Below are 14,257 nucleotides of genomic sequence, written 5' to 3' on the forward strand. Positions count from 1 at the left end.
GTGGCATTCATCTGGGATGGTTTGTGAGAAACTTGGAAAACATGTAAAAGGATAAGTGGGTCAGGTAAATGAGAAGAGACACACCTGCCATTTGCCTGTTTGTCAAAGCATTAGCAAAACCCTTCAAAATTGTTAAATAGCAGCTGTACACACTAAACTACAAGTCGTTTCCAGATGCATAATCTAATCTGATTCATGTGATTTCCAGAAAATGACAATTCTTTCACAACCTTCCGGAAAAAGCTATGTGCTTGCGAGGTAACCTAACAATTAGTTTGTAGACTGTCATCACAATTCAATAATCCTGGTTAGTTACTGCCGTGACTCCAGAAAACACAACTCAGTTTAAAATCTTCCCAATAACATCACCAATCATTGCACAAAGATTGCTCCAGCTGTGAATTTGGCTCCCCCAAAAAATACTCTTGAAGGGCTATAATTGAGGCTGCTTCTGTGTTTTCAGGCTCAAAACTCAGTTTCTGAATGCATAATGTGAATAAACATTTGAAATTCACGGAGATATTTGCTTGCGCACGTTTATGTGATACAGGGCACAAGGACATTAAATGAAGAGTGTAAATGGATAATGTTCTGTCATTTTTTTCGTCCAAAAAAATGCATTTTCAATGCTCCTGTGTTCTCGTTACTCTGCTGCATGTTCCTACACTTGATCCATGTGCCAAACCAAGAAAAGAGTCTTTCAAACATGCATTAGTAGATGTTGCATGGTCTTTGTGCCAAGCTGAGCTTTGCTCTCAAGTTCCAAAATTTTAAAAGTTATGAGAAATAGTTTTTGTTGACTACAGTCCTATTAGTTAAAAACCTAATGCTGAATTTCTGTATTTGTATTATCACAAACTAAACGTATTAATGACACTTGGAACAAAAACTTTCTTCCCACTATTTTTCCAACAACTGACATTTTTCGAGACCATGATTGTGTACAAAATGCAAGTTGATTCCCGCAAAGAAGAAAGCAGCAATAATGCTATTCATTTACCCAAATAGTACAGTTAACAGTTTCAACCCAATTGGCTGATTTTCAGATGGCTGTTTATGTTTCTACTACATTTGTTGTTGTTTACATTATTTGTTGGAGAAAAACTACCAACAACATGTGTAAACAACAAATGCAATAAACGAGGGTGTGTGTAAAAGTAATGTGTCTGAATTTTTTATCTGTTCTCAATTTCAGTTGAGGTGTTTACAAGTCATGCATATTACTCGGCTGACTTTCCCATTTCAGTGATGCAAGTTGCAACCCTCCGTCACAAGAGCACTCTGGATTTTTGTGTGTAACATGATGGTGTGTAAAGTAACTATGTCAGTGCATGAGAAACAGCATGCTGTAATCGAGGTTCCAACTGCAGAAAACATGCCTCCAATTGAAATCCATTGAAAAATGAAGGTTGTGTATGGTGATGATGCCAGACTACAAACAAGTGCTGCAACATCTGCAACAATGCAGTGCATTGGGTCCACTGTCATTGATCATGCTCCATACCGTCTCTACTTCTCCCCATCCAATTTTCACCTGTTTCCAAAAACTGAAAGAACACCTTCACTGACATTACTTTGATAGTGATAGAGTGGTGTATACAGAGGTGAGTTTGTGGCTCCATCAACAAAGTCAAACATTCTACAGTGAGGGTCATCAACAAATTGGTCTCTAGAACGAGAATTTTCACTCTACAGTGGAGTGTGCGCTGATATGACACTTCCTGGCAGATTAAAACTGTGTGCCCGACCAAGACTCGAACTCGGGACCTTTGCCTTTCGCGGGCAAGTGCTCTACCATCTGAGCTACCGAAGCACGACTCACGCCCGGTACTCACAGCTGCGAACCTTCGCAGGAGAGCTTCTGTAAAGTTTGGAAGGTAGGAGACGAGGTACTGGCAGAAGTAAAGCTGTGAGTACCGGGCGTGAGTCGTGCTTCGGTAGCTCAGATGGTAGAGCACTTGCCTGCGAAAGGCAAAGGTCCCGAGTTCGAGTCTCGGTCGGGCACTCAGTTTTAATCTGCCAGGAAGTTTCAAATTGGTCTCTCATTGGGAGAAGTTGGTAAACTGTCAGGGTAACTATGTTGAGAAATAAATATGCAGACATGAAGATTAATGATGTACAATGTTCCTCAAGTTTGTTTTATTTAAAATCTTTAAGAGTGTTCACATAAAAAACTTTGAGGCATTACTTTTCAGCATGCCTTTGTAAACTGAACAACAGTCTGAAGATGAATCTGTTGGTTCGAAACTGGTAACAGCACTAATAGTGTAAATAAATCGCATTATTACCAGTAACTGGTTGCTGCTTTCTTCTTTGAAGGAACCAACTTGTAATAACTTTCTTACTGACACCTAGAACCAGTCAGTTTCCTGGTATGGCTCTTATAATGTTCTGAATTACGTACTTAATTTCTAATTTGTCTCATTTTTTGCAGTATTTCAGTGAGCAGTATAATTCTGTGATAGCAGAAAACCTTATCAGCTTTCTGGATACAAATTAGTTATCTGCAGAGAGAGAAGTTGGTTTTTCATTCACCTGACCAATGATGATGATATTGATTATTTTAGGTGAGGGATGCTCAACATCATGGTCATCAGTGCCCTGACGAAAAGCCAGCATGCCGATCTCATAGATGGGGATGATGGCTGTCCCCACATGTGGACCAGTTCCTAGGTGGGGACAAAGGCTGTACCCACATGTGGACCAGTTTCTAATGAATTAGAGTCTGCCTCCCTTCCCCACCAGTTTAGGTTTGAGGGCTGACAGTTCACAAAACTTCACCACTCTTGTAACACTGAAAACATGAGGATTGTGGTCAGATCTCCATTGAGACAGAGGGTTGTCCTGGTATCAGTGTATAAGACACACATTGCCAAAATGTGCTGACCTGAAAGTGGCACACTACAAACCTCACAGAGTGGTGGATCCTACCACTGGAGGAGGAAGCCATGTGTTAAAGGGCTATGTCCAATACACAGCCTGGTAAGCAGAACCTCCTTCCGGTGGTGAGGCTGGCGTGAAGTCCACCATAACTGTTTGGTCGATTTGAGCGACCACAGTTTGTTTTCTGTCATCTTCAACCATTCAGTCTCCCACTGACACATGATGCATCTGTTAGAAAATGAGATGATGGTATGCAATGGGATAAGACACTGATGGAATTCACCATCTCGACATGCTTCCTTGGCTACTTTGTTGGCCACGTCATTTCCCTGTATCCCGACGTAGCCAGGTACCCCCCAAAAGAACAGTCCCTTGCCATGGTGATGGAGCTGCTTTAAAGAGTCATGGATGAGCTTAATCAACTGGTCTACTATACACATTTGGTGAAGTGCTTGTAGTGCACTAAGTGAGTTGGAACAGACAAGAAACCTTGTATGGTGATGTCTGCCAATCCTCTCCAGTGGCATCATAATGCCATGTAACTACGCATCATAATTTGTAAGTTGTTCCACAAGACACACTTTGAAAACCCTATCCGGGGAAAACAGTGGAACAACCAAGGACAATATCTTGCTGGGATCCATTTGTATAAAAGAATGATAAAACTGTGGTATGTATTTAAAATGGAAGAAAACGAAGTTGTAAAAACGTAATCTGGAGTACATGCTTAAAATCACTTTGAGCTTCTGAAGACACCAGGTGGCAATGTGTTCCATCCCTGTGTGTATTCGGATGTCTGATAGATCCAGATCTTCGAGACAGTCAGTAGCACATATCCTGAATGGCTTGGTCACATTGGCCCGATTCCTGAACAGCCATTCAAAGTTGGGTTAGACTGCTACACTAAATGCCAATGACTGAGGCTATACTGAGATTTTCAGTGCCTGTAAAGCCAAAAGGATACATCACTGAATCCAAAGGGGTTGCTCACCAGCCTCTGCATACAGACTCTGTCGATATCCGAATGCCCTCGTGGTGGACAGCATCTATCACCTTGAGGTAGGAAATATGAGCTGATCCACAGACCATGCTGCCATAATCTACACATGATCAAACAAATGCTCTATAAAGCTTCAGGAGGTGGGACCTGTCAGCTTCCTATATTTTTCTGCTAAGGTATTTCAAAATATTCAATGACTGGAATCCCATTGTTCATAGGTCTTTTAGGTGTGGGGGCCGAGTTAATTTCCATTCAAATAATAAACCCAAAAAGTGCACATTTTCTTGAAAAAGTAACATATTGTCCCCCACTATGAGCACTGGTTGGTTAAAACTTTTATGAGCATGGTTAAAACTGACACATGTAGTCTTCTCTGGTGAGAACCGAAAACCAGTTGTCTTGGGTCAGGTTTCTAGCCTCCTGATCAGCCACAGTTACCTCATCATCACTGTAAGATCAGAGGAAGAGTAGAAGACTGCGAAGTCCCCCACAAACAAAGATCATTTGACAGGGCACCTGACTGCAGAGGAAATGCCGATGATAGCAATGGCAAAGAATGTGACACTGAATACACTGCCTTGGTGGACCTCACCCTCTTGAACATAGCAGTTGGACAAGGCATCGCCAACATGATATCAAAAGCACCAGTCCTAGAGGAAGAACTGGGTAAGAAGTGGCAGACGTCCACATAGGCCCCATTAGTGAAGTTGGCAAAGGATGCTGTACCTCCAAGTGGTGCTGTATGCTTTTTCAAGGTCATAAAGCACACAAACCAAATGGATTCAGTGTAAGGATTCCTGTATCACCATCTCCAGAAGAATTAAGTTGTCAAGGGTCGATGGTAGCGCACGAAAATGCATTTTCAATGCTACATTTCTTGACAAGGCTGAAAGAGACATACACTCTCTTTGCCTGAAATCCAGCTTATTGAATCCTAAACTTGCGCAGTGGGAATGGACCGATTAATGGAAGATATAAATTCCTTCCTGGAACCCCTCTTCCATTCTTTTATCACTCGCTTTGGATGTGCTCTCACATTTCTGAAGGCAGGAAGGTTTTCTGTAGATGGATGGTGTTTGAAGTTCCACAGAGCTGTTCATCTGGCTCCGACTGCCAAGCAATGGACGTCATTCCGCCAGGGTACAGTCCGTCGTCTGAGGTGGTTGCTAGACCAGGTGAGGGATTCTGTGGCAGCCCATTGGAGCTCATAAGTGATGTGGGTCACTGTCTGCTGTGCACAATCCTTTTGTTCAAAAATAGCCTGCCAATAGTACTGCAACCAACTTGCCCTTTGAATCATCCATCTTCGTGGTCTCCTGTCAACCATGGTTTAACTCTGCGGACAGATCCACATTGAGAAGTGGTCACTAGAATGTAAACCTGTAGCCACTTCCAACTGAACCAAGTCTACAATAGCTAGTGAGGAAAAACAAAGGTCAATGGTTGAAAAAGACCCTGTAGCTGTGGAAAAAGTGTCATTTGACCCGAGTTCAACAGGCAGATATTCACAGAATGGACAAGTCGCTCAGTCGCTCGATAATTCAACCCTTGGGGCAAGTGGTTGCTGAGCCCCACAGCGTATTCTGTGCACTGAACCCCCCCCCCCCCCTCCCACATGGAGGAATGGGCATGGGAGTGCCTGGGAGAGTTCGATCAAAGCATCGGCATCCACAGGATCATGAGGTGGAAGACGTAAAGAACACACTGTGACGATAAATGGTGCTAGAACTTTCACGACAATTGGTCGTATAGTCACAGTACAAAGGACAGGAGTGGCATCTGTCATCAATGAAAACAACCACTGCGCCTTTAGCCACATCTCCAGTAATATCATCCTTCCTGTAGGGGTGATAACCCCTTAATGCAGATGTGTCGGTGATTTTAAAATGAGTTTCTTGTAAGCACATGCAGAACAGTTTCTCCTGGACCAGGAGCTGCAATTCTTCCAAATGTGATCGGTATCCATTTAAATTCCACTCCAACACAGAAGTCCCCGTTGGAGTTGATCAGAGGTGGTTGGTCCTGTCTTTCTTCCTCGGAGGTGGAGATTTATCTGTGAGGTCAAGGGAAAGTTAGCAGGTGCCCGGTTCTCTGGTTCCCACAAGTGGAAATCCATATCCTCAAGAGTAAAGTCTTCATCTGAGAGGGAGAGGGCTTGCCTATCTGAAGATTTAACTGCCACTTTCTTTGACTTTGAACCACTTTTTGAGCAACATTTCTCCTTACTTATGGCAGGAGTTGGTTGCTTGGGCTGAGGAGATGGCTTAGTGGGCTTCTTGCAGTGGGCAGCAGTATGTGACTTAGGTTGTAAGCCCATTGCCAATGGCTTCCAAATAATTTCTGGTTCAAATGTAGCTTTTCCCCCAACAGATGCACCGACAAGTGCATGTGCTAGTACTTGAATCTATGGTCTGAGTTTGTGTGGACACATCACACTTGGTGATTGGCTTGTTAAAGGCTGATGCAAAAGTAGCAGCAAAACTCAGAGGTTGCATAGCTTTGACTCGATTGAAGACATCCAGGCAAATACGGAGAGCGTCCTTAACAAACTTCAGGAAAAAAATTCCAGGAATGTTTCCAAAAGTAGAAACACCGTTGGAGTCAGTTTGTTCAGTCAGAAGGGGACTATTTTGAAGGAGATGCATCACCATAGCATGTAAGTACCACCATTGTACAATTACAAGCCCATTCTTAAGACTTTCCAATCACACCTCATACCAAACATCACTGTAACAGAGTACTCTCCTGCAAGAACCAACTAGGATTTTTTTTAAAATAGCTTTTTACATTAATATTATCTGAAATACTGTGCAGACAGTACAAAAATTTAAGTTGTTTTACTATGCAGCATAGTTTGCAGTAATATGAGCAGTTTGTTGTTTGTAGAAGATCAGTTGTGACAGATACATGATCCTGTAGACCAAGTTGCTACCATATACGCCTGTGAGGTTGCACTTGACTTGGAGGAAACTGTGTTGAATCTTGATGGTGGGTTAAATTTTCACCACCTATATTTGGTAGGTAAAGGCATAAACGATGGTGGCATACAGCCCTCAACACTATGCTTGGGGTAATGACCAGGTCTAAATTTCAAAACCTTTTGCGATATCTTACTAAGTAAGGTGTGTGACACTCAGTTTGGCAACATTTCAGAACAGTAAGCTACATGCTGATACTGGGTACTTTCCTACTCTCCCTTCTTCCCTTCTCTCTCACTGTCATAAACAACAAACAACATCAAAACTCTAAGTGCAACCCCCCCCCCCCCCCGCCCCTCCACACACACACACACACACACACACACACACACACACACACACACACACACACACAAAATCAATTTCATTATTTTTTACAAAACAAAAACAAAATTAAAATAATTTTAAAGCTTGCTGGAAAGATTAAATTTGAGCCATATGACGCCTGTGACATTAGTGGCTAGCATGCTGCTCCTAATGTCATAAAGCTCATTCGCAGTGACAACTTGTTTTGGAATTTCCACGGCAGAAAGTGGGTGGCAAATAGTGAGTAGTATCACATTGTAGAAATACATTTACAAAATGAATGAAAAGATGCATAAAATGTGCTTGCAACACATTCATAGAGATCCAAATGAGACAGCAGTCACTATGTGTATTTATTTCTGTCAGAATCATTCTGATGTAAGTAAAAACACTCCATAACAACAGTTTCACTTGTAGCGTAATCAATAGCATGCTGGACTACTAAAGCTATGTTCTCTAGACTGATCCTTATTCGGAGCAACTTCTTCTTCTTCTTTTTTTTTTTTTCACTTGATACGCTGTTCTCTTCACTTGATACACTGTTCCCTTAAGTGTACTTTATTCGTAATACAATGAATATAATAGAGGGAAACATTCCACGTGGGAAAAATATATCTAAAAACAAAGATTCTGTAACTTACCAAACGAAAGTGTTGGTACGTTGATAGAGACAATAACAAACACAAACACACACACAAATTTCAAGCTTTCGCAACCCACAGCTGATTCATCAGGAAAGAGGGAAGGAGAGGGAAAGACGAAAGGATGTGGGTTTTAAGGGAGAGGGTAAGGAGTCATTCAATCCTGGGAGTGGAAAGACTTACCTTGGGGGGGAAAAAGGGACAGGTATACACTCGCGCGCGCGCGCCCACACACACACACACACACACACACACACACACACACACACACACACACACACACACGCATCCGCACATATACAGACAAGCAGACAAGTCATTGAACACAACAAATTTGTCACTTCCAACCATCTCCACTGAGGCTGTTGTAAAGTTGTATGATTTTGACAAAGAGAAAAATAGAAAACTGCTTGTAACCTATAAGGAAATGTTATAAGACCAGGGCAGTATGATGTAATGCAAGTTGGTCCTGTTTAAGCACCTTTAAATCATAGTGTTTCAGCAGCAGTTATGCATACAGTAGGACAACAGATATTTTAAGGTTCTGCTGCGCCAACTGTATATTTTATAGACATACTTTTCTGGTGGTTTAAATTGATGACCTGGAGGAACAGAAAAACTGCAATGTGTAAAGCTGTTGAAGGTAAATATAATGATGCTCTGAAGTCCTGTCTGTGCAAACTAAGCTGACACACAGCCACTGCACCAAATGTCAACTCAGTTCCCATGGACATTACTCCCTGGGTGTTACTATGCTGTATGAAAATTTGAAAGCTGAGAAAAGAGGTACCTGGAAAACAGTATTGGTTGGGGAAATAACCACAGCAATTAACAAAAAGAATTACCTTCTGAATGAAAAAATTTCCTCCGTGTTTTACTGTGTGTGGTTTCACAAGTTGGCCCGGAAAACATTTTCAGTTGGTCCGAGTAAATAACCCTATTCCAGATTCTTTCATTTTTGAGACAGTTCTGCGATTTACTGCTGTGTCACAGTACCTCCATCCCAGTTGCCTTGCAATGCAGTTTCATGTTTCTTTTTTACGGAACATAAAAATCTGGATTGTCTCTGAAGAACAAAGAGCACACAAACGCATCAACTTTTGGAAGGTTTCCACTATTGCCCTTCACAAAATTCCTTTCCATTGTTACTTACGAGTTGTAAATGCATTTTGTATCAGTAAGTAATTAAACAGTTTGTAGAAAAAATACAGAAGAACATTAAGTAACTTTGGCTAACACTCCTATAACAAGTGTATAGCTTCTCCTTGCTCCTAGCCTGTGATGTCAGCAGAGCTTCAGCCAATAACAGAATGTTTCTGATCATGTTACCAAATCTTCAAATTTAATGATTTTTGAGCTTTAATTACGTAAAAATGACAGATGTTTTGTGAGAAAGTTGACCAAATATGTTATGTAAGTGCTATGGTCATTCAGAATAACAATCTGAACCATATTTTTAACATAGGAAAATATGCCTATTATATGGTTGAACCTGTCCATAGAAAGCCCTCAACCAACAATGCCATACAACTTGACAGTAGTAGTAAGAGATGAATACTGACAATGACAGTGCTTTAGTACTTGGTTAACTAAGCATACCTTGCAGCTTGAATCTCTCACTTCCCCCTTTTCACTCCTCTTCCAAACTAAACTAGATTCATATCAGCACATACTACACCTAACAGACTTTTGTATTATGGTCTATCTTCCTGGGTAACTGAAGGTTAGAAGGAAGTAAAAGTGTAAGATTCAACTATCAATTTTTTCAATAAGAAAAAGAATCTACGTTGTAAACGACACCAGAAGCTTTATTTATGGAGCATGCACACATGTTGTTCTATATTCACAACTAGTACAATTCGTGTAGACTATTTTTCTTGTTGTAAATGTGACTATGGTTGCTGCACCCCATTGTCATGGAGTGGGAGGATATATATTAAATTATCAGTTACAATGCCACATTTACCCAATTAATTCGAAGACAGATTGCTAATGCAAACTTCCTGTTCTTGTTCGAAAGAAACACTCGCTGCCCCATTATTCTATATAATAAAAATTGCACATAACTACATTATAAATTTCTTTATTTCTGGGAATTATCTGGAACAATACTGTCGTCTTGAGGATGAGTAAAATATTTCAGTGGGTACAGAATATCTGTAGAATTATGACTGTGTAGTATTTTGTGACAGCAGCATAAAAGCTTTAAATAAAGTCCTACAACTGTTCAAACAGACATCACCAGCAACATGCTAATGCTATTTTGGAACAATTCAGTTGTGTTGAATTAAATCCAAGCTGACCAGTACTAGATAAATAAACTGAAACCTTCAAATGCTGCTTGAATAATTTTGATCCATAAAGGCAATCAGCATTCACCAGACTTTTTTTATGTACAAATATCTCATACTAAATTTCAAATCTTTGGTAACTAACCTATCTGGCTGCTTAGCAAAAATATTTATGTTTCAATTTTCAGTTTAGCAATAGTATCTGTCCAGTCAATGATAGAAAGTAATTAAAGACTCAAAGTGAATTCTTACTAAGAAACACAGTTGTGTAAGTTCCATTGCTATCAGGTGCTCTGCCAGGGAAATAATGACAACAATAACAACTGAGCAATCAATGGGCACATAAACAAACAGAAAACATTTCTAACCTTCGGATGAGTTGTCATTCAGAGCTAAACACGTGCGCGCACACACACACACACACACACACACACACACACACACACACACAGAGAGAGAGAGAGAGAGAGAGAGAGAGACCCACACCTGACTAAACTGCATAAGCACTGCTCCTCCCAATATTTATATCCTTTATATCCCACCAAGGATATTCCATTACCACATTCAGAAGATTAACGCCATCATAACACAACATTCACCACCAGTTGTACTGAGCGGTAAATAAAAAGCATCAATAAATGCACAATGAACTGTTTTCAGCATACTTGTAAACATTTTGAAATAAAGTACATGGACTTTCTTTTTTTATTTAACATCTAGATTACTGAAATAAAAAAGTGTTTCAAATTCGAACTGACTTCAGTAATCACAGGAAAACCTCAAGAAATTTTTGTACGCTATTTTAAATGATACATTGGTGAAACTTACAGAAAAAGTGATTTATAATCACATTAGTAAAAAGGTTGGGATACAGAGTAAACAACAGGCTAACAAAATCAAAACTTAACTTTCAGGCTGCAAAATCTGTTCCCATGGCTGCAATGAATGACATTATGAACAGTAAGATTTAGTAGTACAAAGCGCAGCAAAAGTACACACACGAAGGACAGGAAAACTGGAGAGCTGTACAAACTAGCTGTAGAACTGCCTTCCAGAAGCAAAAACTACAGATAATCTTTCTTCTTGTCTTGGGTGGCAAGGAAAAGGAGATAAAGGTAACAAAACTTTGCACACTGCTCTCCAAACCCTTGGTTAACAAAATATTTGCAGATAACTCTCCAAACTGTCAGTTATACAAGAGCTGACTTATGCTGCACAAAATTATGCACATAAGCCAGATAATAATTATCCATGCCATTTTATGTAGAAAACAATATCAGTTTGTGATACCTGCAGAAGAAATTACTTTAAAAAACTGGGTGTCGGTGCTATTATTCAAATATGTAATACTACCACCTGTCAGTCCAGCAAGAGAAATCAGAGTTGTTTGATGGAACAATAAATAGTTCAAACACTAATGAGACATTCAAACAGTCAAAGAGGAAAATGGACAGGAAATGATGAAACAGATTCCAGAAGAAACTATTTGTTAATGGAATGGAAAGCTGAACTAAACTATACAAAGACTGCCTTACAATGATAAAAAAAATATAACGCTGCATCTTCCAAACAACGAAAACATTTCAAGAGAAAGAATAGTTTTCTTTTACTGGTACATTTCCAAAGGATTAGAAAAAGTTTTTTGTATCCACTGTATGTATGTCCCACAAACAAATGCATCACCATAACTGCATCATGGTATATTTGAGCCTGGTGCAGCGATAAAAGGTCAATACAAACACCAGTTAGCCTTGTTTATTCATTGCTCTTGTCATTGATTACACTTCGTGGAGACTACAGGATTGTCCTTTATGAAGTAACTACACTACTGTTCCTACTTTTCAAACTCTGGTTTACTATTCTGACTTCTATTGTGCTGAAATATCTCTGACCATCGCTTTTACCTGCATTTGATCATGGTTTATCTGTTGTATTACTGGTGGTAAGGTGTATTTAATAAAAGAGTCTCATGATGGTTTAAAATTATATAAAGAGAGACGCATGTTCCATCAATCCAGTGTGTTCTGAAGTATAGTGAAGAATAATATCTACAATAACACAACTGTTTGGGTGAAAAATTACACAAGTGATATTGCAACAGACAGCAATGAAAGTAAGAAAGCAACTTATAAAAATACACCAATAAAACATTGGATAAAATATGTAAATAGTACTTACACCTTTGAGCTTAACAATATTTTGGATAAGGAAACGGTATGCATTGTACCACGGAAGAAAAACGTCTTTGTGCAGATCTCTGACACCCTGTTCCTTGAATCTGAGATTTTCAGCTCTGACCACAGGGGAATTGATCAGATACAATCTTAGTGCGTCAGCTCCTAAGGCGCTGACAACCTAAAAATACAGATTTTCAATTCAAACATTATTCAATGTAAAAGAACAACTGCTTGAAAACAAAGTTTATTTAGAAGCTAGTCAGTACCTCTCATGCATAACTGAAAATCTGTTTACAGCAAGAGATAACTGAACCATTAAGATTTAACTAAACACATTCTGACAAAATTGTCCCACATTGGCACAGGGTCGGTATAGTTATTAATGGATTTGGCATGGTAAATGTAAGGGATGGCCAGATGCCCTTTATGTCGCAACCCTGTTCCCCCTGGGATGGCATATGATTACCCCAACTGGTAGTGTGTTGTAATCCCATAGCTCGTTTCGCTCTAAATGAATGTCTTTATGTGAAAGTCTTCGTAACTAAATCTTACAAATTGGCAGAGAATTAGTTACAAAGATTATCACCTAAAGACGTTCATTTATAAAGAAACCGGCTGTGATGTAATAAATGCACCTGACATACAGACGTGTTTTTTTAATTAACATATACATTATTTCACTGTGGAGGCACAAAATGATCGAGATTATACTTAGCATGCGCTAATGAAGTGCAGGGTCATGAACCATTCTTCTCTGCGACAGTAACTGTGAATAATTAAATTGAAATGTCTTTATTGGAGCATATTATGAATCGTCGGGTATGTGACATGCAATTTATTGTTTCAGTGAAGTCTGATCCAGAATTAGACATAATGGAGGCACTTTCCTGTCCGTATACTACTATACACATTGTTTCCTTTTGTGGGTATATGTGAAGCATCTGATTATCAAACTAGAGGAGAAAAAACACTTGGTTTTAGTGACACATGAGCAATGCCACTGCTCAGAGACCCAAGACATGCATGAAAACAATTGTTAGTGAACTGAATAGAGTCTTTATACCCTGCCTAACAAAAAAAGTGAAGTGCCCAGAAGGGAAGGAGGAAATAAAATGAAACTTCATGTGTTGAGAGGGTATATGATGCTTTTACAGTAATTATAAAACTGATTCAAATTTACAAGTAACTTGGCAGTATGGGCCCACTTAACAATTTTGCACCCCAACTGGCCTGGATGCATGCACCAATTCAGTTGGGGAAGGATGTCAAAGCCATTGTACCCTCTCCTGAGGCAAACGGGCCCACAAGTGTTGTAAATGGGCCTTGATATCAGTGATAATGGTACCGAGACAAGAGTTGACATCCATGCTGATCCCATGAATGTTGTATTGGGACTGATCTGGAGATCTTGCTGGACATGTGAGTACCTCAACATCCTGCTGACAGTTCATAGACACACACGAGTGGACGAGCATTGTTTTGTTGAAAACTGGCACCACAATACTGTCACTCGAGAAGAAACACATGGGGATGCAAGGTGTCCATGACATACCATTGTGCCACCAAAGCCGCCTCAATCACTAACAGCCATGACGTGAAATCATAACTGATGGCTCCCCATACTATGGCATCAAGAGTAACATAATATTGGGAGAATGGGGCCTCTCCCCTGGTCACCACCATACTCGTCAACAGTGGCCATCTGTGGTTGTGTGGAACTGCGATTAATTGCCAGACACAATGTGAAGCCATTCATCATCAGCAGTCCATGCTTCCCAGTCACAGCAGCACTCCAAATACAGCTATTTATGTTGTGGTGTTAACAGCAACAGGGGACGGTAATTCCCTGGTCTGACTGCTGCTTATCTCTGACCAACTGTGTGGGATGACATAGAACTTTGCTGGGAGGCCATTACTTGTCCTCTGATCACAGGCAGAGATGAGAATGCTTTGTGCACAATATGTAAGTGCAGGAAAAAAT

At 40.1% G+C, this 14,257-nt stretch overlaps 1 protein-coding gene across 2 annotated transcripts in view; it reads right to left on the reverse strand.

Annotated features, from left to right (window-relative positions):
- The window catches only part of LOC124554826 (isoleucine--tRNA ligase, cytoplasmic), a 185,075-nt gene that overhangs the window by 83,005 nt on the left and 87,813 nt on the right, over window positions 1–14,257 (reverse strand). For both annotated transcript variants that reach the window (XM_047128492.1, XM_047128491.1), the window contains one exon: window positions 12,278–12,454. In XM_047128492.1, the coding sequence (XP_046984448.1) occupies window positions 12,278–12,454 (177 nt within the window). The remainder of the gene's footprint in view (window positions 1–12,277; window positions 12,455–14,257) is intronic.

This window comes from Schistocerca americana, chromosome X, assembly GCF_021461395.2.
Source record: "Schistocerca americana isolate TAMUIC-IGC-003095 chromosome X, iqSchAmer2.1, whole genome shotgun sequence".
Taxonomy (NCBI): domain Eukaryota; kingdom Metazoa; phylum Arthropoda; class Insecta; order Orthoptera; family Acrididae; genus Schistocerca; species Schistocerca americana.